Here is a 26,608-nt window from a genome sequence, read left to right as displayed (position 1 = left end):
CGGGTAAAAGGCGGATCCAGCTGATATTAAACAGTTCCTCATGAATTCATATGATTTTTTCATTCAAATTAAATAAAACTGCCATGATATTGTAGACCATCTCTTAGTCTGCAGGCAGTATCAAAAGAATCATGCATCCACTGTTTCGTGGGCCCACAATGGCACAAAAACATGGTTAAAAAACATGGATCCTCATGATTTTTGCACTAGATCAGCCCGAAGTCACCATCAGATCAAAATTGTCCTGATCAATGGAAGACAACAACACAATGAAATTCAGGGACATATGTCAGATTTCCATATGTTAGCCAACACCCCTCTGACTGCTGTGGTCATATAACTAAATAGTTCCCCTGACGATTTCACAATACAGTGATGCAGATGCAGAGTGGAGTGCCTAAGATGGTTGGGTGGCATTTTGTAGGCCTCCTTCTGGCAACTCCTGCAGCCCAGGGAGGCCGGGGGGGGGGGGCGGCGGCTCTGGGCACAGGGTTGACACCTTTGTTTTGGCAAAAGACAGGGCAGGGCAGGGGACAGAGAGAGATCTGAAAATTGTTAACATTATTTTGCCTCAAAAGATCTCACAGAATTTTGGGTTTTTCCGTTCCTTAGGATATATGATCTACTTCCTGTGTAACTCCACGTGTCAAGAAGAAAAAGAACTGGAAGAGAATGGAATAAAAATAAGTATTTTTTAATGGATTTTGAATAAATGCACAATAAATTGTTACTGTTTTGAATTTCATTGTGTTATTGTCTTCCATTGATCTGGACACTTTAGATCAGATGGTGACTTCGGGCTGATCTAGTGCAAAAATCATGAGGATCCGTGTTTTTTAACCATGTTTTTGCGCCATTGCGGCCCCATGAAACAGTGGATGCATGATTTTTTTGATGCTGCCTACAGACTAAGACATGATCTACAGTATCATGGCAGTTTTATTTAATTTGAATGAAAAAACAATGAATTCAGGAGGATCCGTTTAAAATCAGCTGGATCCACCTTTTACCCATTTCCCAATAAGGATAACAGACACAACACCCCCATTATCTTCTGGCCTTATCTTCTTTGTCTCCCACCTGTAACCAAGAGTTTTGCTGAAAATGTTGTTCTGGCAGATGCACTGTTGGGTAGGTTGCTAACAAACAAAACAACAAATAATTTTATTTTATGGGGAGTCTTTTGTGGGGCAGTAAATTATTATTTGTTCCATTGCATACTTGATGTACTGCTTTCCTATTACTTACTAACCTCGAAAATGACAAATACTGTATCTGCACTGCTGCAGACATTTTTTTTATTCTGCACCTAGATATATATAATTTTTATAGGGTTTAATTATGTTAAAGGTTTTTAACCAGTTTTTTAAAACCAATAATGTTAATATTTCTTGCAAGCCACTTGCAAGGTTTTATCATGATCAGGAAAATATGTAAAATAAATACTTTTTAAAAATAATAATAATTGCGGACACCTTAGAAGACCTATGGATTCATTTAACCCTGTGGCATTTGGGTTTGTGTGCTCTGTATATGCCCTGATGAACACTTTCATACATATGTCCTGTATCTAATTCAACTCTAAATATGTGTCGAGTTCAATGAAACTTAGTTCCAGGTAAGTGGATGCAGGATTGCAGCCCAATATAGCAATCCTATGATGCACCCTGACCCTAGAGTAAGTGCAGGCGAGCTCTGTGGGGCTTTACAGGACATTTTTTTAAAGATACATGTGTGTGTGTGTTTCTAAAACCATCATGAGTTTGCTTTTATCACAGAAAGGCAGAGTCCAAAATAAATAATAAAAAATATTTTTTACTGAATCAGAAAGCCCTTTTAAGGACTGGAGCCTCATTTGCAAAAAAACAACAACACCCCAAAACCCCCACATTTCCAACCCTCCGGGGCCAAGGCATGAAATAAAGCCCCGCCCCGCCCCCTCTTCAACACTCCAGAAGAGAGATCGGGCTCTGGCGGCTCTTCAAACAGTTACTAAAGCTGCCCAAAGGATCCGAGTTTGACTTGCTGCGGTTGGGCCCTTGGGCTTGCCGTACCAGCGGAAGTGACGTACAGACCATGGAGCCGGGTGGCGCGAGAACAGGAAGTTGAAGTGCGTGCGCGCTACGGGTAGCCCGTTGGGCCAAAGTAGTGGCGCTCGGTCTTTTCCAGGCGCTGAGCTCGGGAGGAGGCCGAGATGCTTCGCTATGCGCAGCTGGTTATGGGTCCCGCGGGGAGCGGGAAGGTGAGTGCGGGCCTTGACTCGAGCCCCGCGAAGGGGCCTCTGGAAGGGATGCTCCTGCTGCTGCTGCATTAAATGATCCTCTCCAGCCGCCCAAAACTGCCGCCCTTGCTATGCACAGCAACGCAGTTTATAGCCGAGGTTCTTAAAAGCTTATTCGTCTTTTTCTGCCTCTTTAAGGGGTTTTACTCCTCGTTAATAGATTTTTGAATTATTAATTAAATTAACAATATTGAAGTTAACAAGAAGCTAACAAAACAGTCGTCGAAAAGGGAATACAGAGCTTGGCAAATAAAGTCGGTGTTGTCTCACCCAGTCTAATAAAGTCACCGTTCCAAAAAGTTGCATATACAGTATTGATGGCAGACGAAAACCACTTTCAATCGATTTTACCAAAGTAAAAGCTTCTTAGTATACTTTGGTTTTTAAGTGCTGCTTATTCCTGCTGCTGCTCTTCAGATGATTTGGACCACAACTCTCATTGGCTGGAGTTGGCGGTAAAAATAAAAAAGCAACAGTGCAGCGAAAAGAGCAGCAAAAATTTAAAGGGATAAAACTGAATGGAAGGGGGGAAACTGGCAGCGATATCATTGCCTAGAAAAAATAATAATGCCTAGAATCTTTTCTTTTAAAGTCCAACTTGGGGTTAAAAAGATAGCCAAAGGCAATCCAAACTAATGGAAAGAATTCCATAAATGGGGTGGCAGCACTGAGAAGGTCTTCTCCACAGTTGTCACCCATCTGGGCTCACATGGTAGAGACACACAGATGAGGCCTTGGATGATCTTGTCACATGGACAGGCTGATGTAGAGGCAGCTGTTTATTCAGAGCTTTTCAGAATACCCATTTTCTCTGTAAAATTATAACCATGGTGATTTTCATAAAATTTAAACAAAATTTCTGTAAAACCGTCTGATCATGCCTATTAGGGACCCAGATAGAGTGTGCTCAATGTTATTCAATGGAAAGCAAATGACTGCCCCATGTTCCAAAGGAGACTGTCGGCAGAGATGTCTCAATTATCTCCTCTCCTCAGATGTTGGATTCCTGCCCACTGATAGAAGCTCTCCTGGTGGCTTTTGCTAGTTTGTTAATGCTCTGGATTTTTAAAATTCCAGAGCACTTACTGTTCCACCATGGTCCAACACTGCGAAGAACTGAATCGCTCGGTACAGGTAGTGAACCTTGATCCCGCTGCAGAACACTTTGACTATGATGTCATGGCAGGTAAGGCCAAGGCTTGAAGCATATGGGGATGCAGCAGGTCATGGATGCTTTAGTTGAGATTCCTGCATTGCCAGGGGTTGAACTAATGGTTCTATGATAAGCAGAGGCTTGCTGAATTCTGTTCTCACAGGATGAGTGCAATAGCAGCCTCCCACTCAAGTTCCCCAGCAACTGGTATTTTCTGCAGTGCCCCTCCCTGCACACAGACCACTCACATGGGAATCACTGGAATCTTCCACCTCCCACATGTTGCAGCTACTGAGCACCCTTTTCACTTTTTCTGCCCAATTATGAAGCCACCACCCCCTCTTATTCTACACCCCTTCTAATACTCTCGCTTTCATCTTCACCTCCATGCCTCCTTTTTTTCACAACTCCCTTTTGCACACCCCTGTTCTCACCTTCAGCCCCTTTTTTCTCGCTTCTGCTGCTTCCAATTCCAACTTGAACACAGACCACTACCATTTCCATGCTGCCAACTCTCCTATTCTGCGGCCCCTTTTGCACACACACCCATGATGATACATGTTATTGTATATTTAAGATGAATAGAGTTTTTAGTGCAAGCCTGTCAGTTAGCTTGTTTAGTTAGAGGTTAAATTTAGTTGATGTACGTGTTTAGGTGTTTGGTTGTTAATGAAATATCTCTTCTAAATCACTTCATTGAATCTGGAACAGCATGTTGAAGATAACACATGGTATCAGGAGTAAAATGTGTTGTGTGAAGGTACTATTTGAGGGCTTCAGATACTTTATCTTTCTCATATGAGGCAGCTGAGAAATGGCAGGGGGAGACGGTTGAGTACGGTTGGACATTGAGGTCCTCCTCCGAGGGTCTTTGCTGGTTCCCTCACTGCAAGAAGCAAAGTTATAGGGAACCAGGCAGAGGGCCTCCTCAGTAGTGGCGCCCTCCCTGTAGAACACCCTCCCTTCAGGTGTCAAGGAAATAAACAACTATCTGACTTTTAGAAGACATCTGAAGGCAGCTCTGCTTAGGGAAGTTTATAAGGATTGATGTTTTTATTATATTTTAGATCTGTTGTAAGCTGTGTATAAATAATAAAATAGTTGTTGTTGTTGTTGTTGTTGTTGTTGTTAACAACAACAACCACCAGAAGGGATGGACACTGACATATTCCTCTTCATTTCTTCTAATTCCCCCTTGTTGCTCCTTCACAGCACTCCAAATCCCCCCTTAACCCCATCCACTTGCCTCCTCCCCAGTTCCTTCTCTTCAGCTTTCGTCCCCATCTACAGAGCCCTAATACACACTCTCTAACACACACACACACACCCCTTCCTCCCTACCTTCCACATGCCCCCTCATTCTGCCAAATGCCACATGTTTCTTTAACCACTTCCACCTTCCCTTTCCCCCATTCCTCCTTTCTCTTCCCCAGTCACCAGCTGACTATCAATCAATCAATTTCTTTATTCGACCGATAGTCAGAATTAAAACATTACACAATAATTATAAACTATAACATCATAGGAGATACATAAGTAAGGTTGGGCCACAGAACTAGACCTCTCACAGATAACCCACATCAAAGCATTCAGTTATACGTTTCCGACACTTGAGTGCCAGGAAAAGAAATTTAGCCACTGACAAGGTTGTTTTCCCAGAAGACTTATTTAGCAGATATGCTGTCTGCTTTCCTCTTTGTCGGGAACTGAGCTGGGGTAAGTATGGAGTTATAAGATACTGTCTTAAATCGTTGTAGAAGGGACAGCTCAATAAAATGTGCTCTGTGGATTCTACCTCACCCAATGCACAGTGGCATAATCTCTGGTCATATGGAACTCCTCCATATCTTCCCTTCAGGACCGCCGAGTCAAGAACATTCAGCCTAGCCGCAGTAAATAGTCTGCGGTATTCCACATAGTGGATATCCGCCAGGTAGCGAGCTGGAGCAGCCCGATACAACTGCTCCCCCAGAAACAACCCAGGTTTCACACAGGCTATGTCCTCCTGTCTGGCAATATCCCTTAATCTTTGCGCGATCACCGCCTTTGCGTGGCTATACGTCATGGACTCTATATAAAGGGAGGACAACCCACACTTCTGCACTTCCTCCACTATCTCCCCTTCCCATGGAGATTTAAAGTTATCCCTCAGAATCAAGGGGGCCAAACCCACCAGCTGACTAAAACTGTCATGCACAGAGAAACCCTTCTCCCAAGTCATTTACTACAGACATGAGGCTCCTCCTCCTCTTCCTGCCCCTGCCTTTTGTGTTTTGTATTTTTATTTGTAAGCCACCATGAGTTCTGGTCCAGGGAAAAGGCAGGATGTAAAAAAATATAACGCACACAGACATGAGATAGAGAGCGAGAGCGAGAGAGAGAAATCAAGCAAAACTGTTGTGTTCCCCCTCCCTTTTTTGTTTTTGTTTCAGATATCCGGGAATTAATTGAAGTGGACGATGTCATGGAAGACGACTCTCTAAGGTTTGGCCCCAATGGTGGCTTAGTATTTTGTATGGAATACTTTGCAAGTAACTTTGACTGGCTGGAAGGATGTCTTGGCCACGTGGAAGACGATTACATACTCTTTGATTGCCCAGGTGAGCAAAGAATTTTAAAATAACAAAGGGAAACAAAAGCTTAGTACAGTTGTGGGGGGAGCCTTAGTACACACACTGTGGGGAGGGACCACTGCTTTGCAGTAGTGCCCTTGGGACCCCCTCCAGGCCCTGCCTCCTTCCACTAGCGCAGCCCCTCCCTCAGCTTTGTTCTGCACCCTCCTTAGGTGCTTTTACCTGGCTGGAATCTGGCCTTGAATTGTGATCATTCTTCTTGCTTGCCTGAATGGAAAAAGATCTAGTGTGTAGGAGCTTTAGGAACCCAATTTGGCTTTTTTGTGGCTAGAATGTCACCTGCTCTATAAGGGTAAAATTCATGCCTGTTGCTCTGAGTCTGGGCCCCACTTGCTTTCGCCTTTGTCTTTAAACCACTGTCGTTTTTGTCTATTTCGGTTTTCAGTTCTTAATTATATATTGTTGTTTTTATTGGTCTCAAATAGATTGGCTGTTTAAAAAATGAAGAAGTTTAGCTACCTTGAACCTTTTATGGAAGGGCAGGGTGCAAGTCCATGAAACGAATACATTTCTTAAAAGTTGTGACCCCTTCCTCAGGTCAGATTGAGCTCTACACGCACCTGCCAGTGATGAGGCAACTTGTCGAACAGCTTCAGCAGTGGGAGTTCCGCGTCTGTGGCGTTTTTCTTGTTGATTCTCAGTTTATGGTGGAATCCTTCAAGGTAACTTATAATTCTGCCCACCCCCAACAAGTGACAAATCTAGACACACACCCCTTTTTTCTTTTTAGGGTCTTAACACAATTTGGCATGCAAATATGACTCTGAGGCAAATTAACCTGCTGTCTTAACCATCTGGCTGCTTGCTTTCTTGTATTGCTGTAGCAACTGGATTTCTGGACAGTGGAAGACATAAGACTTTGTGCTGGTTCAAGTGGAGCCCTAATCTCCACCCCCCACCCCCCCACCCCGCTGGGCCAGTGCTACAAAAAGTCTTGCTGCACCATTCAGACTCCAGTTGATGAGAACATAAATAAGAGCAATGCAAGTGGTTTTGCCTCAAGGCCTATCCTTTTCCCACAGTGGCTCACCAGATGCCTATGGGAAGGAAAATTGCAAGCAGGACCTGGGTGCAGCAGCCCTCTTCTCCATATGTGATTCCCAGCAACTGGAATCATAGAGTTGGAAGAGGGGATCATGAGAATCATCTAGTCCAACCCCCTGGAATATGCAGCTGCCCATATGGGGATTGAACCTGCAACCTTGGTGTTATCAGCACCACACTCTAACCCAGGGGTCAGCAACCTTTTTCAGCAGTGGGCCAGTCCAACATCCCTCAGACCATGTGGGGGGCCGGACTATACTTTGGAAAAAAATATGAACAAATTCCTGTGCCCCACAAATAACCCAGAGATGCATTTTAAATAAAAGGACACCTTCTGTTCATGTAAAAACATGCTGATTTCCAGACCGTCCGCGGGCCGGATTGAGGAGGCGATTGGGCCGCATCCAGCCCATGGGCCTTAAGTTGCCTACCCCTGTTCTAACCAGCTGAGCTATCCCGCCTCTGATATTGGACGTAATACATAGCCTTATCTTCCGTGAATTTGCCTAACCCCATTTTAAAGCTGACAGCCATCACTTCCACTTTTGGGGAGGGAATGCCATAGTGTAACTACGTGTGAACCCTTGTCTTCTTTTGTGTCTCCTAAATATTCCAGCATTGAGCGTCATTTGGTTCTGGTATTATGGGAAAGTGTGGAACTTTTCTCTATCAGCTTTCTCCACATCATGCATAATTCAGATGGGCAGGGTACAAATAATAACATCATCATCATTATTCTCTTACTTGCCTGTTCTCTAAATTGCAAAGTCCCAATTTTTGTAAGCTTTCCTCACGGGGGAGTTGCTCCACCCCCTTGATCTTTCTGCTTGCCCTCTTCTTCACCCTTTCTAGCTCTACAATATCCCTGCCTTCATCTATCCCTTGCGACCTCCAGATGCCACCTATTTCACCCTGCCTGAGACATCCCTGCAGCAGCAGTTAAACAGGTGGCATTTTCGGAACAGGGCACCTTCACATCTCTTCTCAAATTCCGTTCATTTTTGTGTCTTTCTCTCTCGCTAGTTTATTTCCGGAGCCATGGCTGCCCTGAGTGCAATGATATCGCTAGAGATTCCCCAAGTCAATGTCATGACAAAGATGGACTTGCTGAGCAAGAAAGCCAAAGCAGAAATTGAAAAGTAAGCATGTGGAAATGCGGACTTTTTGCCTCAGTGTTGTGGGGCTGGATCTCATGTTTTATTATTTATGTAAATTACACACTGCCTCATATTTCAAAGAAAATCTCTCAGTGGTTTGTAACATCCTAAAAATGTCAGAAATAAAAGTCAAATACCAAAATACAGGGTAAAAATGAAATTTTACAGCAGCATAGATATCAGTTATGTAAAATATCCTCTTAAATAGCAGTATAAAATGAAACAAATAAGATATGGGGAACACAGTAACAACTAGCAGATCCAGAATACCACAGAGACAACCAGCCACCAAATACAGAAGACTCTGTTTGTAGGTAGCAGCAGCAGCACATTCAATTCTGCCACAATCTCAAAGCCTCCCTCGTCATCCTCTGGCATGAGGCTCAGGCTGCCCTATTTACCACATGTTTGGCAGAAAAGCTAAGTGTTTAGGGTGACTCTTAACTGGAAAAAAATTAATGGTTAAGCGATGCAATAATAAAAAGGCAAAAGGAATGAGATGAGAAGGAGGAAAAAAAGTACTGTATTTTTCCATGTATAAGACTAGGTTTTTTTCCTTAAAAATAATGTCCAAAATTTGGGGGTGTCTTATAAAGAGGGGGCATCTCCCTCCATTTTCTTAAATTGGAGTCCCCAAAAATAGGGGTCGTCTTATACATGGGGGTGTCTTATAGACAGAAAAATATGGTAATTCCCATCCCTTTTTGTATATAGCAAAGTTTATATAATTGAGACCTATCTGGGAAGGAAGGTACTGAGTGGCAGTTTCCAGTCCCGAGCAAGTTCAATTCTCAGCATCTCCCAGTCAGGCTGGGAATGGCCGCTGCCTGAAACCCTAGACAGACTTTGCCAGTCAGTGTAGACAGTGCTAAGCTAAATGCACCAATGAGCCTGTCTTAGCATATGACAGCATATTCCTAACCTGTCACTACCAACTGCCATCAGCTCCACCTTTCAGAACTGTCCAGGATAAAGTCAGCCACACTAGATGACTTGAGTTCAGCTTCCAATGAAAGGAGGAAAATGCAATAATGGAAAGGAGGGGTGAAGATATCCCCCCCCCCAAATAAAAATGATTTTAAAAAAAATAGTCTCGGAAGAGCAGAAAGGGCTAATTTCTTGCCCTTCAGATGTAGTTGGATTAACTCCAGCTAACATAGCCAGTGGTTGGGAATGATGGGAGTTGGAGTCCAGAGGGCAACAGGTTAGCCACCTGGAGATATAGAGCATCTTTGTACATGTGGTGGAGGTTGACATCTGGTGCCACTCACAAAACCTCCAGGGTTGGGTTCTTAGCCCTGTGGCAGCTTGCAGTGGTTTGTGTACCTGACCCTGTGCACAGTTATTTGTGAGGGGAAACAGCCCTGGATTGCAGCTCAGGGCAGGGACGAACTTCTGGGATCTACTTACATGTTGGTGGTTGTTTGGTTCGCTTACTAGAACGCCAAGATCTGCTGAAGCAGAGCCATTTGTCAAAGATGTACAGTTAGAATCCAAGCAGATTGCTTGTGGTATCAGAACTGAGCTGAGCTCGCAGTTCCATCTCACACACATTCACACAAATCCACTCTTGATTAGCATTCTTCATTTCAGCTGCCTGATTTAGGTGGGGAAAGTTGTTCTGTTAGCTGCTGGGAGTTGTAAACACTTGCTGATAAACTGCAAATCACCCAGAGATCTACCAAAAGCTCCTCATCAACTTCTTCCCCTGTGTCAGGGAACACAAACAGAAATTTTGGGGTGAGGAGTAACTAGTATAAGGCGCAGCTAATGGACAGTTAGTATGAAGATCTTCTCAAACTGCTGTGTTTTTTAACTTTTCAACCAACACCTTCCAGGTATCTGGACCCTGACATGTATTCTACACTGGAAGATTCTACAGATTTGCTCAAAAGCAAACGGTTTAAGAAGCTAACTCAGGCGATCTGTGGGTTGGTAAGTTGTGTTTTAAGATCCAGCAGTGGAGATTAGTACAGTTATACCTTAAAATTGCCACCTGCAATAACCCAATGCAGTAGCTTCTAGTTGTTTTTTTTCTTCTAGTTCTTCCTTTGCAGCTCTGGCTTTAATTTAAGCTACAGCTACAATGGAAGATTCCTGTTACACAATTTTCCTGTTTCATCCACACCAAGAAATGTGGTTAACTCCCAGCTTCAGAACCAGCCAGGATCATAAACTGTGGTTTGAAGTTGGTTTGAGATCTGGTATTTGTGCATAGCCAGTAACCACAGTGTCCTGGTTTTGATGAAACAGGAAACCGTGGCTAATTGGAGACTTCTGCACCAGATACAGGTGTGGTGCAAAGGGAGGAGAGAAGAAGGTGGACATGCAGACACAAGGGTCATTCATAACCTGGCTTGATTCACAGTACAGTTGTTGGTCCATTGCCTATTAAAGCAGACTGTATCAGCATTAGCTGCCTCTCCCACTTGTAAAGCACTCTGGGGGCTAAGTGTTTTGCTTGTTAACTGTTACTGCTTGAATTCGTTGCCACTCACTCTCTACATATCTGTTTATTGCCTCTTTTTTAGATTGACGACTACAGCATGGTCCGTTTTTTGCCATTTGATCGCTCCGATGAGGAAAGCATTAATATTGTACTGCAGCACATAGACTTCTCCATTCAATATGGGGAGGATCTGGAGTTCAAAGAGCCAAAGGTAAAAAGTTCCAAAGTCCTCCTGCAACATTAGCTAGGCCTCAGCCAGCCTTGAACATTAAGGCCACAAATCTGCCCTTAACCATTGTGGCTAGCAGCCATTGATATGATCTCCCTCCAGTACTGGCCACGCCCAGGAGGGGTGACCTTTGTGTCAAGGTAGACCTCAGTCTGAGAAGGGTTAGCTGCTGTTCGGTTGCGGGGGTGAATTTGCCCCCTAAAAAGCATAGTCTCATGCATGAAGTGCCATTTTGTTCAGTGGAGTTTATTCCCAGGTATGCATGCATAGTGTTGGCATGAAAGAAAGCTGGCCCAAATTGTGGGTGTTGCATCTTATTTTGGGGTCCATTCAGTATGTTCTCCATCTTCTTTAAATCTCGTCAAAGGGTAAGAGAGACAAAAGAAAAGACAACCTATCACCATTTTCAGGTAGAAATATTTACTCTGGTGTCCTCACTGTGGATTATGGACCATAAAAAATTTGTGTGTGTGTGTCGGGGTTGTTATTTTCATGAGGAAAGATTACAACAGGGTTTCTTCCTTTTTTTGACTGTGTGTGTATCTTTTGCTGTCTTGAACTACTCAAAATGTTAAAGGTTTGTGTGTGTTTTTCCCCCAACAGGAAAATGAGGAAGATAAATCATCTGCTTTTGATGAATACTTCCAAGATCAAGTGGACGAATAAAGATTTAAGGGTTTATTTTGTAAAAAGAAAAAGGACTCTTCAGATTTTCTATGCATTGTGTTTTGAAAACCACAAACTGCTTGATAAATTTCGGGCAGCGATTGAAGTAGGGGCATTTCTCCCCACCGCAAAGCATTTTAATATGTGTGTGTAATACATTAAGTGTATATAATGCCGCTTCACACAGTTGTATTATTTGTAGAAGTGACTAGGCAAAGAAGGGGCATCATGAGAAATAAATTATTGACTCTCTGCATTTCTTGGTTGCTTACTGAGCTACAAAAAAGATGGAGCATTTTCATTTTAGCCTTGTAACCATTGATGGTGGTATTTACTTAAGCAACTGGAGCAAGTATGTACAAATAAATTGGAAGTGTGTTTAATCTGAACTGAACTACAGTGCTGTGGTCCTGCTGCTCAGTGCTGCCTTTCTGTGCTTTGTGAAGGACAGCAGCTTTTAACAAAAGAATTCTCATGTGTATTCGGGTCATTCCCTCCATGGCCCATGCTGAAAATTAAGACAGAACTTTCCCTCTCCTTAGTCTCCAGTAAAACAGGGGTGGAGGAAACTTGTTGCCCTACAAATTATGTTGGACTCCAACTCCCATCATCTCTGCCCATTGGTCATCCTGGCCGGGGCTCATGGGGGTTGGAATCCAGCAACATCTGGAGGACCACAGATTTTCCATGCCTGCACTAAAAATTATTTCCCACAATCCAGCAGAAGCAGTTCTTGCATTAACTATCTTTGCTTCTTCTGCATGCCTGGGAAGCAGGAATAAGTTGTTGCATCCTAGGCTATCTGGTGCACGCCTAGCTAGGCGTAAGTTCCATTGAACTCCATGGGGCTTTCTTTTGAGTAGACCCAGAAGGCTGCATTGTTAAGTCAATAAAGAGGTCAGTGTAAAGTAGCATCTTAGGCTGGACGCTGGAACAGGAAGGGCTGCGCTAAGATACGTCAGAAATGCTGTAATGGCCTTCAGTAAGCCCCACTTTGCCAACCTCAAGGCACCTCCTTCCCCACTTATAGATAGGTGGGGAATAATAACAGTGCCCTACCTTACAGGGCAGGACGTGGGTGGCTCTGTGGGTTAAACCACAGAGCCTAGGACTTGCCGATCAGAAGGTCAGCGGTTCAAATCCCCGTGACGGGGTGAGCTCCCGTCGCTCTGTCCCTGCTCCTGCCAACCTAGCGGTTTGAAAGCACCTCAAAGTGCAAGTAGATAAATAGGTACCGCTCCGGCGGGAAGGTAAACGGTGTTTCCGTGCGCTGCTCTGGTTTGCCAGAAGCAGCTTAGTCATGCTGGCCACATGACCCATGACCCACATGCTCCCTCAGCCAATAAAGCGAGATGAGTGCCACAACCCCAGAGTCGTCTGCGACTGGACCTAATGGTCAGGGGTCCCTTTACCTTTACCTTTAAGCCCCACTTTGCCAACCTCAAGGCACCTCCTTCCTCACTTATAGATGGGCGGGAAATAATAACAGTGCCCTACCTTACAGCGTAGGCACACCAACTCCTAGGGGCCAATACAGTTTCAGCGCGCCCCCCCCCTGTATTTTTTGAGGCATTTAGCTCTGCCACCTGGCTCCTTGTGGTGTACGATGTCAAGGTGGCTATGCCATGACGTCATGATGTTGCACGGTGTCAATCCACTTTAGAGGAAGACACCTCTGTTACAGGGTCACTGTGGATATATGGAGAGACCTTCCCCAGTTCAGGTGATGGTGCGACTCAAAGAGAGCCTCTCTTTCAGATCTTAATGAGGAGACAGGCTCATGTGAGAGGAGCTGGTCCTTTGGAGGGGGAGCCTGTGACCCTCCCTATCCTGCTGGACTACTTTTGGCCATGCTGGCCGGGGCTGACCCAAGCCCAACAACATCTGGAAGGCCACAGCCTCCTTGACCTTGCTTTAGATATCATGGGTCTAAGCAAGCAACCCCTTGCATGCAAGCTTCACTCAACTTGTTGGGACTTCCTTCTGAGTAGACCTGCACTGCCGGACCCCCATTCACACATCCTCTTGCTCTCCACTACCAGCCCACATTCTCTGCTAGATTCCTTGCTCCTTCCCTCCTGATGGACAAGGTCTGTTCGTGTTTAATTCAGATAAATATGAACAGAGCCAGCCCTACCATTAGACAGAGTGAGCTGGCAGGTGTTGGGAGTCACCCCAAACTTGTACAGCCTCAGGTGTGATGAAGGATGCTGTCCTTTCAAAATCATTGAAATAAGATCCAGCCACCAGTCTAGTTGGCTTCTGTACAAGGAATGGGGAGGACCAGCCCTGACTATGAGAAGTGTTTTGGTGACAAGTATGGTGTGTAGAGCAGGAGTATCTGGTTTTGGATACTGGCCTACCTTGCAGGCTCCTTGTGAGGAGAAAATTGAGCAATATCACATACACTCCCCAAAGCTACTTAGAAAAACGGTATGATGCCAATGTGAGAGATCAGGCGGTCGATCATGGGCCGTCCCTGGTTGATCCTGGTTGGTTACATGATCTCCAGCAATCGCCTCACCACCACCCTGAAAAAAACTGGCTCACCCCTCACAAATACAGCTCAACAACTCTGGTCAATCACCGCCAGTTTATTTATAGTGGGAGTAGATCGCAGTCTCTTGGAAGCTGGACACCCCTGGGATAGATAAAGGGGGGCTAAGGCCTGGTTCCTCATGCACTGGCTCTTCGATGCATAGCTGTCAACTTCTCCCTTTTCTTGCGAGGAATCCTATTTGGAATAAGGGAATTTCCCTTAAAAAATGGGAAATGTTGACAGCTATGTTTTGATGGTCCAACTCTCTCTGCCGCCTCAGAACTGTACATATTAAATCCTGTTTGCATTGCTGCAATGTACAGTTTTCTGTGTTGTTAAGAAGAAAGAAACAGCAAATATTGATGTAAGCTTCTGTGGGAAAAACAAATGTGGAGCCTGACCTGAATGCACATTTACTCAGAAGTAGGCACACCAGAAGACTTACACATGACTTAGTCATGAAGCTTCAGTCCTAAACTGGGTTTCTCAGAAGCAAGCTTAATTTAGTTCAATGAGATTTAAAAGAGGTGGTCGCCTTTTTAATTCCTGTACTATTGTCAATCATTCACAACCGCACATACCTGGCAGTAAGCTGCATGGAATTCAATAGGACTTGGCTTCTGCTGCCCCCTGCTGGCTCTCCGGGTCCCGCCGCCTTTGCCTCGCCTGCCTCTCACTTCCTGCCTGGGTGGAGCAGGAAGGGCTTTGCCTTTTGCAAGATTTCGCTGCCTTGCTCGCTGGAAGGGCGCCTCGCACCTCTCCTTCCTGGGTCGCTTTGCGTTGCTGCGCCCCAAATATGCCGGTAAGGGGAAAGATCCGCGTACCTTTTAGAACTGCAGCTGGTCCACTTGCCTAAAACAGCATTTATTTATTCTTTTAAATGTTAGTTCATAGGAATTTTTAAAAACAGGAACTGTGGGCGTAGGATGCTGGGCCCGGGGAGAGATGGAAGGCGGTCTGTTAATTGAGCCCCCTTGATTTATTCCTGTGATCCAGAACGTGCGCAAGGAAGCCGGGGTGTATTTTTAAAACCCTCCCCTCCCCACTCAGGGTAAAGATCCATTTGGGTTTCTCATTTCTGGGTCTCTGCGCCCGGATTAGCCTTGTGTTGTGAATTGCTGGCGATGTCAGGGGAAAGAAGAACTTCCTTATATGGCCAGCGGGTTTTTCTTTTCTATAAAAAAAGCATCGTCTCTGCGGTGGAGGATTCGCACTGCAACATCCTTGTTGAAAAATAAGGGATGTGTTTTTAATGTGCATCAAATAATCACACTCGGCAGCAGTAAATTCGCAGGGCAAAGGAAACGTCAGTTGCTCTTTCTTTTTTTAAAAGTTGCTATTTGAAAAACATTGACCCAAATACAACTTTTGATACCTGTAGTCCTGTGTCTGGACCTGTGGGCTGGAGGTTACTAAAAGGACGCTAGGCTGATACCTTGATCCAACCCTGGTTTGCTGGGTCCCCTGTGAATCAGTACCGTTTATCACATTTCTTGGGGTTTAAAAGACTGGCATTTAGAAGACATCAGTAGGCAGCCCTGTATCAGGAATTTTTTTAGTGTTTGATGTTTTATTATGTTTTTATCTATTTTGTAAACTGCCCAGAGTGGCTTATTATTATTATTTTAACTGTACTCATTTGCCCCAAATGACCTACATCGACCAGAGCACCAGGTACAGTGATACCTTGGATTAAGAACTTAATTCGTTCTGGAGGTCCGTTCTTAACCTGAAACTGTTCTTAACCTGAGGTACCACTTTAGCTAATGGGGCCTCCCGCTGCCACCGCACCGCTGGTGTGCAATTTCTGTTCTCATCCTGAAGCAAAGTTCTTAACCCGAGGTACTATTTCTGGGTTAGTGGAGTTTGTAACCTGAAGCGTATGTAACCTGAGGTACCACTGTACTTTAATGAGCACCTTATGTTTCACTCTCGACCAGGTGTGGGGAACTTTTGGGTCCTCCAGATGTTGCTGAGCTTCAACTCCCATCAGACCCAGAAAGCAAGGCATATTGCCCAGGATGATGGGAGTTGTAGCTCAGCAACATCTGGAGGACCCAAAAGTCCCCCCCCCCCCATGCTTTAGACACATTGACTTCTGTATTATGTGGGTTGGTCCTGCCTAGCAGCAGAGGTTGGATTTGTTGACCTTCTCACCCAGGGGTGGGAAACCTGACTCTGGGTCTCCAGATGTCGTAAGACTCCAACTCCCATCATCCCCAATTATTGGTTTTGTAGACTGACATTAAACCTCTGCTGCCTTGAGGGATCTCTTTGGGGGAAGCAAAGGCTAAGGAGTAAGTAAACCTTACACGAATCCAGAGTGGAGTCCCTAAGGCGGTTGGATGGCTCCTTGTACGCCTCCTTCCAGCAACTCCTGCAGCCAAGCTGATGCCAAACATCCTGCTCTGCTCTCCTTTGGACCACATCAGTGAGGCTAAGAGGGGGGTCTTGTTGTCTGGGCAGCCCAATACCTCAATGCACGCTGCCCAGGCTTGCGCCCCAGGGAGGTCACATTGGTGCTGCTATTGCAGCAATTTGTCTTAACCCCCAGAGGTGCACTCCATTGTCTCAAGATGCCAGCAACAAGGCTGAGATTAATCAGAGTTGGAGCCCAAGGATATCTGGAGAGCCACGACTTCTCTATTCCACTGAGCAGCTGAGCAATTTGAGGGAGTGAAGCCCATCCCAGAACAGGGGTAGCCCTTGAAATATTTTGGTCTACCAGCCCAATTAGCATCAACTGGTTTAGCCAATGCCAATGAATAATGGGAGTTGTAGGCTACAGCATTGAGGGTCCCACACTGACTACCCACTGACCTGGAGCAAGAATAATATAATAATTCCAATTGTAGAGTTGGAAGGTACCCCAAGGGTCCAGACCAGCCCCCTGCAATCCAGGAATTTTGGCACGTGGTTCCCTATCCAATTTGAAATCATAGCGGACCCTGCTTAGCTTTGCAAACATGATAGCAGTTTTATTGCTGCACCACAAGGAGGAGAATGCTTAGGTGGTTGTTACTTTAAAAGTTGCTTTATACAGTGGTGCCTCGCAAGACGAAATTAATTCGTTCCGCGAGTTTTTTCGTCTAGCGAATTTTTCGTCTTGCGAAGCACGAAATCCCATAGGAATGCATTGAAATTCAATTAATGCGTTCCTATGGTCAAAAAAAGTCCAAACAAAGCCAAATTTGGTACAACAAGAGTTTATTAAGTGCTCTTTAAAGTCACACATACTGTAAAGAGCATTTCAAAAATTGAAGGAACAATAAATTAAGTTTCTAAACATGACAGAAAAACATTTTTTAAAAAAAAAACATGGCCCAATGGTCACAGAAAATCATAAAAATTAAAAAAAAAACCACACAAGCTCCCAGATTCTTACAAACCCCTCCTCAACTGTTCCCCCAGCCACCCACCACACAGAAATTCAAACCCAGAATTTTTTTTAAAAAAAAACAGCAGAGTGGCCCAATGGTCACAAAAAATCATAAAAATGCAGAAAAAAACCACACAAGCTTCCAGATTCTTGCAAACCCCTCCCCAACACCAAGTCCTTGAATTCCAAACACCCCAATCCAAAACCCCCCAAAAAAGTTTTAAAAGTTTAACTTACCAAATGGCTGCAAAAGAAGTTTTGGAAAAGCTTCAAAAATCAGCAAAGTCTTCAAAAACCTCAAAAAAGGCTACCACACCGCGTGCTATGTGTTGCTCCTCGAAGTCAAGTCGCAACTGCACCTCTTTAAGCAATGCACCCTGGGTATTAACGGTTTTACGAAGAAGGAAACAAAGTTGCAAGACGTTTTCATCTTGCGAAGCAAGCCCATAGGGAAATTCGTCTTGCGAAGCAGCTCAAAAAACGCAAAACCCTTTCGTCTAGCGAGTTTTTCGTCTTGCGAGGCATTCGTCTTGCGGGGCACCACTGTATTGGGTCAGATCATTGGTTCATCTGTACTGTCTACACTGGGGAGAGCCAGGCCTCAGGCCCCTCAGGATTATTCTCAGGCCACACCCCTCGCTGGACCTCCTTCATACTCTCCTTGAGTGCATTTGCTTGGCTGAAAAATGCCTGACTTTAACGAAGGATGGAGAAACCCTCTGACTCGTGTGTGGCTAAAATGAAGCCTGCCATACACAGGAAGGAGGGGCTTCCACTGCCCTGCAGACTTTTGCCCCGGCTCTGCCTACTGCTGGTATGTGGCCCCCGGAAAGTTCCTCCACAAAGAAATGTGGCCCTCAGGATAAAAAGGTCCCACTGTCCCTGGCCCAGCTCGACTGGCAGCTGCTGTCCATGGTTCCAGGCAGGGGACACCCCTGGTCCTACCCAGAGATGTCAAGGATTGCAGCAGGACCCTGCTCCTCGCAAGGCAGGTGCTCTGCCAATGAGCTGTCTCTTCCCATGAATGCTGCTCTTTGTCGCTGCCTCTTTCCCATTTGCTCCCCTTGCTGGAAGCAGACAGAAGCAAAAAAGGAGAAAGGAGATATATTGGAGGACCTGGCAGTTGTTAACCCAGGTGGCATTCAGGTAGCACCTTTAATAATTGTGCAGCAGAAGAGGGGATTTCACCAGGTGCTGCTTTGTGAAGCAAGCTTGAACCTGCTGCGATTCCCCACTTCTGCACAACTAGTAAAGGTGCAGGAGCTCTGCCTTCATTTCCACTTGGCCACATGACTTGTGGGCCAGGAGGCCAATATTTGCCAACCCCTATTCTAGCCTTTGGGTGCTGCGACCGGCTAAAGAGCCTCCAGGGACTGGGGAACTCTGACTCTTCTGTACATTTGTGGGAAAACATAGAAACAGCTTTTCTGTGTGCCTGTGGCTTTTTGTTACTGATTATCCCTTCTTTTCCCTCTTACAGGCTTATCATTCTACTCTCATGGACCCAGACACCAAACTGATTGGGAACATGGCGTTGTTGCCTATCAGGAGTCAGTTCAAAGGGCCGGCACCCAGGGAAAGTAAGTTCACAGCAGGCCTCAAAAGGGTGTTTTCCGCAACACGGAAGGGCTGTCCCTCAGTGGTAGAACATCTGCCTTGTACACAGAAGGCCCCAGGTTCAATCCTCCAATAGGAATGGAAGGGTTTCCCTGCCGGAAACTCTGGAGAGCTGCTGCCAGTCAGTACAGACAGTACTAGGCTAGATGGACCAAGGGCCTGGCTTTATATAAGGCAGCTTCCTATGTTAGGATGCTGAAGCAGTTTATTATTTGTATCTGAAGGAGTTACCCCAGCCACTCTGGGTTGCTTGGGAACTACACTTCCCAGGATTCCTGGGGGGAAGCCATGACTGCTTAAAGTGGTGTGGTACTGCTTTAAAAGTACACTGCAAATTGAGTCTAGGAAAAAAAATGCCTATGTAAACAAATGTGTTCTTAATAGTTCTCGGAAGCACCCTGATAGGAAGAGGCATTTCTAAGAGGGGACTCCCCTACAGAGAAGTTCCTTTTCTGTGTTGTTGTCAAGCAACATATTTTGAAAAGCAGCACCATTAATGAGGTTTAGGGTGCATGTCAAAGCATTCTGTGTAGGCATGCAGTTTACATGGATAGTTCCTGAGCTCTGTATTCTACCAAGGTAAAGGACCCCTGACCATTAGGTCCAGTTGCGGACGACTCTGGGGTTGTGGCACTCACCTCGCTTTACTGGCTGAGGGAGCCGGTGTTTGTCTGCAGACAGCTTCTGGGTCATGTGGCCGGCATGACTAAGCTGCTTCTGGCGAAACCAGAGCAGCGCACGGAAACGCCGTTTACCTTCCCACCAGAGCGGTACCTATTTATCTACTTGCACTTTGACGTGCTTTCGAACTGCTAGGTTGGCAGGAGCTGGGACCGAGCAACAGGAGCTCACCCCATTGCGGGGATTTGAACTGCCGACCTTCCTATCGGCAAGCCCTAGGCTCTGTGGTTTGGAACACAGTGCCACCCTAACCTTATGTATATTATTTAAAGTACAGTACTAGAAACTGAAGCTGCAATCCTTTAAATGCATTCTTAGCCGGGAGTAAGTCCAATTGAACTTGGTGGGGCTTACTTTTGCATTGTCAATCAGACATCTTCAGGAGTCAGCTTGCATTTCTTGCGATACCTTGTTTTCTTATAATATTCCAAGTACATCTATCTTCTTTCTCTTTCTTGGTAGCAAAAGATACAGACATCATAGATGAAGCCATTTACTACTTCAAAGCAAATGTCTTCTTTAAAAATTATGAAATCAAGGTAAGGAGGATGGAAAAACCTGCTTTAAAATGCTTGCTGTGCATTCTGGAGGGCCAGGGACTTGTTTTCGGAAACATAGGATTGTATCTACTTGGAGCTGACCCATTGACATTAATGGGCATGGCTAACTTAGATCCATCAATTTCAGTGGTTCTACTCTGAGTAGAACTTAAAGGGACACAACCCAAAGAAATTAAATACAGACATAAGAGTGACTTAAGTACCCAAAAACAAAACAAAACAACCTGTGATTTGCATATTAAAGGGATCAGTTGCTCCTGCTATTAGAACAGCCCTGCTGGAAGGTTCCCCTTATCCAGGGCCTCTTTTCTCAAAATAGGCCAGCCAGAAGGTTCCAGCAGGCCCCCAATAAGGGACGAAGGCAATTTCCCCGGTCAGCTGGTGTGCGGAGGTTGACTGCATCTGGATAAGGAGGCTCCATTATCCTGGCTAATAAACCTGTCCCCCCTTGTCTGATCCCTTTTTAAAGTCTCTTAAAATATTGGTGCATTAGTCATGTATTGAACAAGGACATTCCCAATGATTTCCAATCAGCTCTAGTATTATAGAAGAGGAACAGTGTGTGTGTTGAATAATCCCCATGCATGACATTCACACGATGAGTGGCAATGCTCATGGTTCACTGGTTTGAATCCCCTTTCTCCCACTTGGTCTGTTTCATCTGCTTTCATATTGCTGTTTTATTGGCTCTAGGCTGCATTTTTAGTAACTATTTTTTTTATTTAAAAAAAGGGTTGTATGCTGCTTACAGATTTTAAATAAACAAATAGAGACTACGGCGCCATCTTAACACAACGAGGAGGTGCCAGTTGGTTTGGGCAAACTAAGATTGCAGAAAGAGGTGAAGAAAAGAGATATTAAGTTTTCCCAGGAGATGACTTGGATTTATTTTTATTTTTAGAATGAGGCCGACAGAACTTTGATCTACATAACACTCTACATTACGGAGTGCTTGAAAAAGCTGCAGAAGGTAACAGCATTGAAAAGGGCACTGGCCTTGTCTGCCTCCATGGAGTTTGTCTGCCAAGGGTAATGAGTCAGGATGTTGCTCTCATTCCCAGGAAGCGCCGGTGGGGAGAATGCCTTTGGGCCCCCACCCTGCTTGTGAGCTTCCCAGGAGTAAATGGTTGGCCACTGTGAGAACAGAATCCTGCTTTCAGACCCAGCCAGGAGGATGTTTCTTATGTGCTGAGAGCTGGTTGTTGCTTTTAAGCCGAAGGAAATAAAAGTTTAAAAACAAGAAAATATAAATGTATTGTTTTCCCATGTCTGTCCTTTTTGGGGGTGGGGTTGAAAATTAAAATAAAATTGTAACCGTTCTTAGGGATTACAGTGGGTATGGGGGTGCGTGCACACACACACACACACACGCACACACACACTCGCGTATAATTATTTATTATGTAGAAATCCTAGCCACAAGAAATGCTGATCACCACTGTAGAGTTTTAGCTCTTAAGGCTGCGACCCCAATGCAGATACTGCAGAGCAAGTCCCTTTGAACACAGCAGAACTTGCTTCTGAGTAAAGACACATAGGATCCTGCTGTAATACTACCAGTTGTGTGTTGCGTGTACATTACGTTTTGTATTGTCTTAAGTGGCTCATGCTTCCTTGTGCTCTCTTTTCCTCCAGTGTAATTCCAAAGGCCAGGGAGAAAAAGAAATGTATACATTAGGAATAACAAATTTCCCCATGCCTGGAGAGCCAGGATTTCCACTGAACGCTCTCTATGCCAGACCTAGCAGCAAACAGGAAGAAGGTAAGGGCAAGGTAACAATGCGGACTGCAAGCTTGAATTGGTGGATTTAATCTACTTAACAGCTGAATCTTAAACATGCTCATTCATCAGCCTTACTGAACTAAAGGGGGCTTACCTCTGGATTAAGGATGTACAGTATAGGATTGGATCCTTCCTCTCATTGCATTTAGAGTAGGACGCAAAGCAGCCTCTGCCCCCATTTCCCCACAACTTCATTTTCAGTGTAGCATTTCCTCAAGCTTCTTCTCTTTCAATCTTGCGAACCTACAACTTGACTTAGAGGTCTGGGTGTGCCTGTGCCCCTTGCAGTCTGATGGAGAGAGCAGCTCTACCTGGGCAACAGAATGGGCAGATGGGCTTTCTCCATCTGATCGGGGAGACATTTCATGGCAGCTTGCTGCTTGTGAATCAGCATCACTTTCCTAGGAACCACAGGCTTCAGGTGTTCACTTAGTCCAGCAGAGAACATCCCAGCTTGTTTTGTAGGGAGCTTTCAAAGAGAGGAGAGGGGCAAAGCCAGCTTCAGCTGCAGGCTGGCTGCCGAAACCACCCTTTGGGAGGTGGCATAGCAAAACTAGTTGCAAGGTGTTGAAAATACCATATTATTTGGGAAAGCAGGACACCATGAGGCTGTTTAGTATGAGAATGGGAGAAAATCATTTACCATGGTTTTATTGTACTTGTATTTATTTAATGTGTTTATATCTACTGTATGTGTTTATATCTACTGTAAACTTTTGGGATCAACAGATAAATGGAAATATCATTAATATTTTTTTTAATTCATCAAAACTGTGACTGAATGGGAGCTATAATATGATCTGGCCTTGGTTGTGGAGTGTACGTCTTTGTTTTTCAGAGATTATGAGGGCCTACTTGCAGCAGCTGAGGCAGGAAACCGGCCTGAGGCTTTGTGAAAAGGTCTTTGATCCCCAGAGTGACAAACCAAGCAAGGTCAGATATTGATCTCCTCTGTGACTTGGCTCTATTTAAGCTAGGAGTGGCTCCCCTGTGGTGGCCGTGGGGACTCCCTTCAGTCCCAGCCAAGTTAGCCATCCTTGGTTTAAGTCTCAGCAGAATCCTGACAGAACAGAAGTGCTTCCTTTCTGTCAGGCCTGGGGAACCAGTGGCCTTCCAGATGTTGGACTACAGAGCCCATCATCCCTGATCACTGGCCACCACACTGGCTCAGGCTGATGGGGGATAAAGTCCAACACCTTCTGAGTGCCACAGGTTCCCCACCTCTGCCTTATGTTTTTTGGGTTTTTTAGAAGGACCAGTGGAATTTGCCAAATAATTCATATATTTAAATTAAAATCCTCTGTTCATATCTACGTATTAGTTGTGTACATCCATGGCAATGCCCTCAGGGTGTTGGATTCCCAACTCCCCTGCCTCAGCAAGCGTTGTCACTGGTCAGAGATGATGACAGTTGCAGTGCAAGGACATCTGGAGAGCCCCAGGCTGGGGCAGGCTGTTTTATGGCATTGTACCTTAAGCCGTGCGCTGCTCTGGTTCGCCAGAAGCGGCTTAGTCATGCTGGCCACGTGACCCGGAAGCTGTACGCCGGCTCCCTTGGCCAATAAAGTGAGATGAGTGCCAGAGTCGGTCACGACTGGACCTAATGGTCAGGGGTCCCTTTACCCTTTACCTTACCTTAAGCCAATTGGATAGGGTGTGGTATATTACAAAATAAATACAGAGAGTCTATCAGTAATCAGGGTGTGTTTTGTATGACTATCTTTTTACTTTACAACATCTAGCTAGAGCAGCACCATACTTGATTGCAGAGCCAGGATGGCTGCCAAACAGAAGCTGTGTGTTTAGTTTTTCCTGAAAGTCTCTTGTGGGAGATCAGAGGGGAACGTGGCACACAGCTTCAGTTTTTTCGCAGCAGCCTCATGTCTGCTATCAAGTCCAGTTATACATGGGGCTGCCTCAGTTTGGAAAGCAGCCAGGTTGCTGATCAGTGCAAGGCAGTTTGAGCATAGAACGCTAATCCTGGCCCAACTGCACTGGCTGCCAGTTAGTTTATGGGTCCAATTCCAAGTGCTGGTTTTGACCTATAAAGCCTTAAGTGGCTCAAGACCGCAATACCTCAAGGACCGCCTCTCCGCACCTGAGCAACTCCGGACCCTGTGATCAGCATCTGAGGCCCTTTCTTTGTGTGCCTCCTCCATGAGAGGTCTGGAAGGGAGCAACATGAGAACAGGCCTTTTCTGTGGTGGCTCCCCATTTGTGGGAGGCTCGCCTGGCACCTTCTTCACATATCTTTAGGCGTCAGGCAAAAACATTCCTCTTCTCCCAGGCCTTTGGCTGGTTAAACAATCTATGGCCTTTTAAACTATGGAGGGGGTTATTATTCTGTATATTATTATGTTAAGTATGCCTGTGTTTTAAAACTAAACTGCCCTGTGATCCTCGGATGAAGGGCAGTATAGAAATTTTTTATTATTATTAATTATTTTGTGAAGTAATTTACAAAACATTGCGAAGTAAAAGCATGGATAATACAAACCCACAGTATGATGTGATGTCATCTCACTGAGATGTTACACCAGCCAATCACGTGCTCCTGGTGTGACAATGTCATGTCACATCATGAATTTTGTTAGACGTTAATGAGAGATCGGGGAGTGCAGGGATGTATTTTTCACTGCGATGTCTTTGAAGACAAGTTGCAGGGTGGAAACGGGTGTATTTCATAGAATCATAGAATCAAAGGGTTGGAAGAGACCACAAGGGCCATCGAGTCCAACCCCCTGCCAAGCAGGAAACACCATCAGAGCACTCCTGACATATGGTTGTCAAGCCTCTGCTTTTTTCCACTTCTTCACTTCATTTTCACACCTTGTCTTCTTTTCCCTTTGTCTCCTAGTGGTGGATGTGTTTTGTGAAAAGGCAATTCATGAACAAGAGCCTGTCAGGACCAGGGCAGTGAAGAGAGGCGCGTGGCTGTCTCGCCAAAGCACTTTGCTGCCAGATGTATAAAATTTTGCCTCTGTTTTAATATATGTTTTCTACGGAGAGAGAGAATAAGCACTTCTGTGGGGGAAAGATACCCACCGGTGGATGAAAAGGTGGAGCTAAAATCATGTGCTGGAGCTGGAGCTTGATGACGATGAGGAATAAAATGTGGTTTCTAGCATCGTTTGGGCTGTTCTTGTGTCTTTGACAAAAATGGGTGAGGAACCTTTAGGCCCTGGGTCAACTGTGGCCCTCCAAGCCTTTTTGTCTGGCCCTTAAGATTCTCCTCACTGGCCTTCTCTGTATTTTTTATTGCTTTTGCCTGGCTGGAGTATGTCCATCAACTGTGATAACACCTCTGACTTTTATGTGGCTACTTTACAAAAGTCAGAGCCACGTCCCCTGCTTTGCCCACTTCCGCCCTGCCTGCTGCTTTCATATTGTTCCCTTTAAGGTTCCCTCGGAGAGAATGTGACTCTCGGGCTGCAAAAGGTTCTCCACCCCTTTCAGACTGTTCTGGAGTACCCTGGAGACCCTCAGAAGCCTATTGGGGAGGTTCTCAGTTGGAAGATCAGCAGCGACCAACAAGTTTCCTTGAAAGACAGTTGCTTTCCCAGCACTACGGATCTCCCAGCACAGCTGGGGCACATGCTCAGTTGGGCTGTGAGCTTGGCTGCAAAGCCCACACACCAGTGAACTGTGTGACCAAGAATACATCCCAGGATCTTTTGGGTTCTATGGGAGACAGGCTGGCCCATCCCAAATGCTTATCTCAGTTGGCAGATTGGGAGGAGCAACAAAATCAGGACACCCACCCCAGTGCACACCACCTGTGTGTCAGAAGGAGTGTGGCTGCTTGTCTGTTGCTGTCACACTGCTTGAACTTCCATTGCTGGCAGTTTTGTGGCCAGGCAAAGCCACACAAGCCGTGCGACAGCTTCTCCGCAATGCCTGCAGTAAGTTGCAGCAGGGTAAAGAGGATCCCATATCTTGGGTGCTAAAATGGCTTGGGCCAGCCCTGGAGACAGGCTGGGGGTTGTTAAACAGACCAGCAAGTGTGGGCAAAGGATTCTCGCTTAAGAAGAGCAAGGTAAATTTACTTCAGGGGTTGCCAAACTTTTCAGCAAGTGGGCATTTTTAGAAATCCATGAGTGTGGATGCCAGTCCCAAAATGGCTGTTGTGGGGGGCGGGGGGATATGGCATAACACAATGGCAGCTGCAGGGTGTGTGGCATAATGCAAGGCTGCCATATCTAAAAGAGCAGAAAAAGACGAGTGCACAATCTGCTGGGGGCATCCTCTGTGTCTTCTCATGCACCACAGATTTTTTAAGGGGATATTTATGGAAACATGCTGCGGCTGCCTAGCTGGTGACCCCTGACTTGAACTCATAACAACATAAAATTTGGAATGAGCTGAATAGCTTTTCAGGCCAGTTTGTTGTTAGACAAGACAGTAAATCGGCTAGAGCAGCGAGGTGCAGTGAATAAT

The 26,608-nt window shown here is 45.3% G+C and overlaps 2 protein-coding genes and 1 long non-coding RNA gene across 3 annotated transcripts; 2 read left to right on the top strand and 1 right to left on the bottom strand.

Moving 5' to 3' along the window:
• Positions 1 to 480: 480 nt before the first annotated feature.
• On the bottom strand, positions 481 to 2,153 carry LOC308576301. The gene is made up of 3 exons (XR_014003178.1): positions 2,055 to 2,153; positions 1,011 to 1,139; positions 481 to 800 (listed from the first exon to the last, which is right to left on the bottom strand). It is a non-coding gene; the product is annotated as an uncharacterized lncRNA (long non-coding RNA).
• On the top strand, positions 2,082 to 12,001 carry GPN3 (GPN-loop GTPase 3). The gene is made up of 8 exons (XM_081175500.1): positions 2,082 to 2,242; positions 3,359 to 3,467; positions 5,867 to 6,034; positions 6,605 to 6,729; positions 8,135 to 8,250; positions 10,107 to 10,203; positions 10,800 to 10,928; positions 11,550 to 12,001. Exons 1-8 carry the CDS (start codon positions 2,195 to 2,197, stop codon positions 11,610 to 11,612), a joined length of 855 nt encoding a protein of 284 aa, XP_081031626.1. The 5' UTR covers positions 2,082 to 2,194; the 3' UTR covers positions 11,613 to 12,001.
• Positions 12,002 to 14,800: 2,799 nt separating this feature from the next.
• On the top strand, positions 14,801 to 25,298 carry ARPC3 (actin related protein 2/3 complex subunit 3). Its single transcript, XM_081175501.1, has 7 exons — positions 14,801 to 14,953; positions 19,011 to 19,110; positions 20,291 to 20,367; positions 21,290 to 21,358; positions 22,024 to 22,150; positions 23,010 to 23,104; positions 25,029 to 25,298. The coding sequence occupies exons 1-7, from the start codon at positions 14,948 to 14,950 to the stop codon at positions 25,089 to 25,091; spliced, it is 537 nt and encodes a 178-aa protein (XP_081031627.1). The 5' UTR covers positions 14,801 to 14,947; the 3' UTR covers positions 25,092 to 25,298.
• The last annotated feature ends 1,310 nt before the right edge of the window (positions 25,299 to 26,608 follow it).

The sequence above is a fragment of the Podarcis bocagei genome (genome assembly GCF_964188305.1).
Source record: "Podarcis bocagei genome assembly, chromosome: 16".
NCBI classification, from domain to species: domain Eukaryota; kingdom Metazoa; phylum Chordata; class Lepidosauria; order Squamata; family Lacertidae; genus Podarcis; species Podarcis bocagei.
Note: the sequence above shows the minus strand (reverse complement) of the source record. Positions and strands in the feature narration are given on the sequence as shown.

Bases quoted from the DNA above. Each gene is read 5' to 3' on its own strand.
- ARPC3 (XM_081175501.1), top strand. The intron at 20,368-21,289 runs GTAAGGAGGATG...TTTTATTTTTAG, and splicing joins TTAAAAATTATGAAATCAAG to AATGAGGCCGACAGAACTTT. The intron at 23,105-25,028 runs GTCAGATATTGA...TTTGTCTCCTAG, and splicing joins AGAGTGACAAACCAAGCAAG to TGGTGGATGTGTTTTGTGAA.
- GPN3 (XM_081175500.1), top strand. From the start codon at position 2,195: ATGCTTCGCTATGCGCAGCTGGTTATGGGTCCCGCGGGGAGCGGGAAG. The intron at 6,730-8,134 runs GTAACTTATAAT...CTCTCTCGCTAG, and splicing joins TTATGGTGGAATCCTTCAAG to TTTATTTCCGGAGCCATGGC. The intron at 10,204-10,799 runs GTAAGTTGTGTT...CCTCTTTTTTAG, and splicing joins CTCAGGCGATCTGTGGGTTG to ATTGACGACTACAGCATGGT.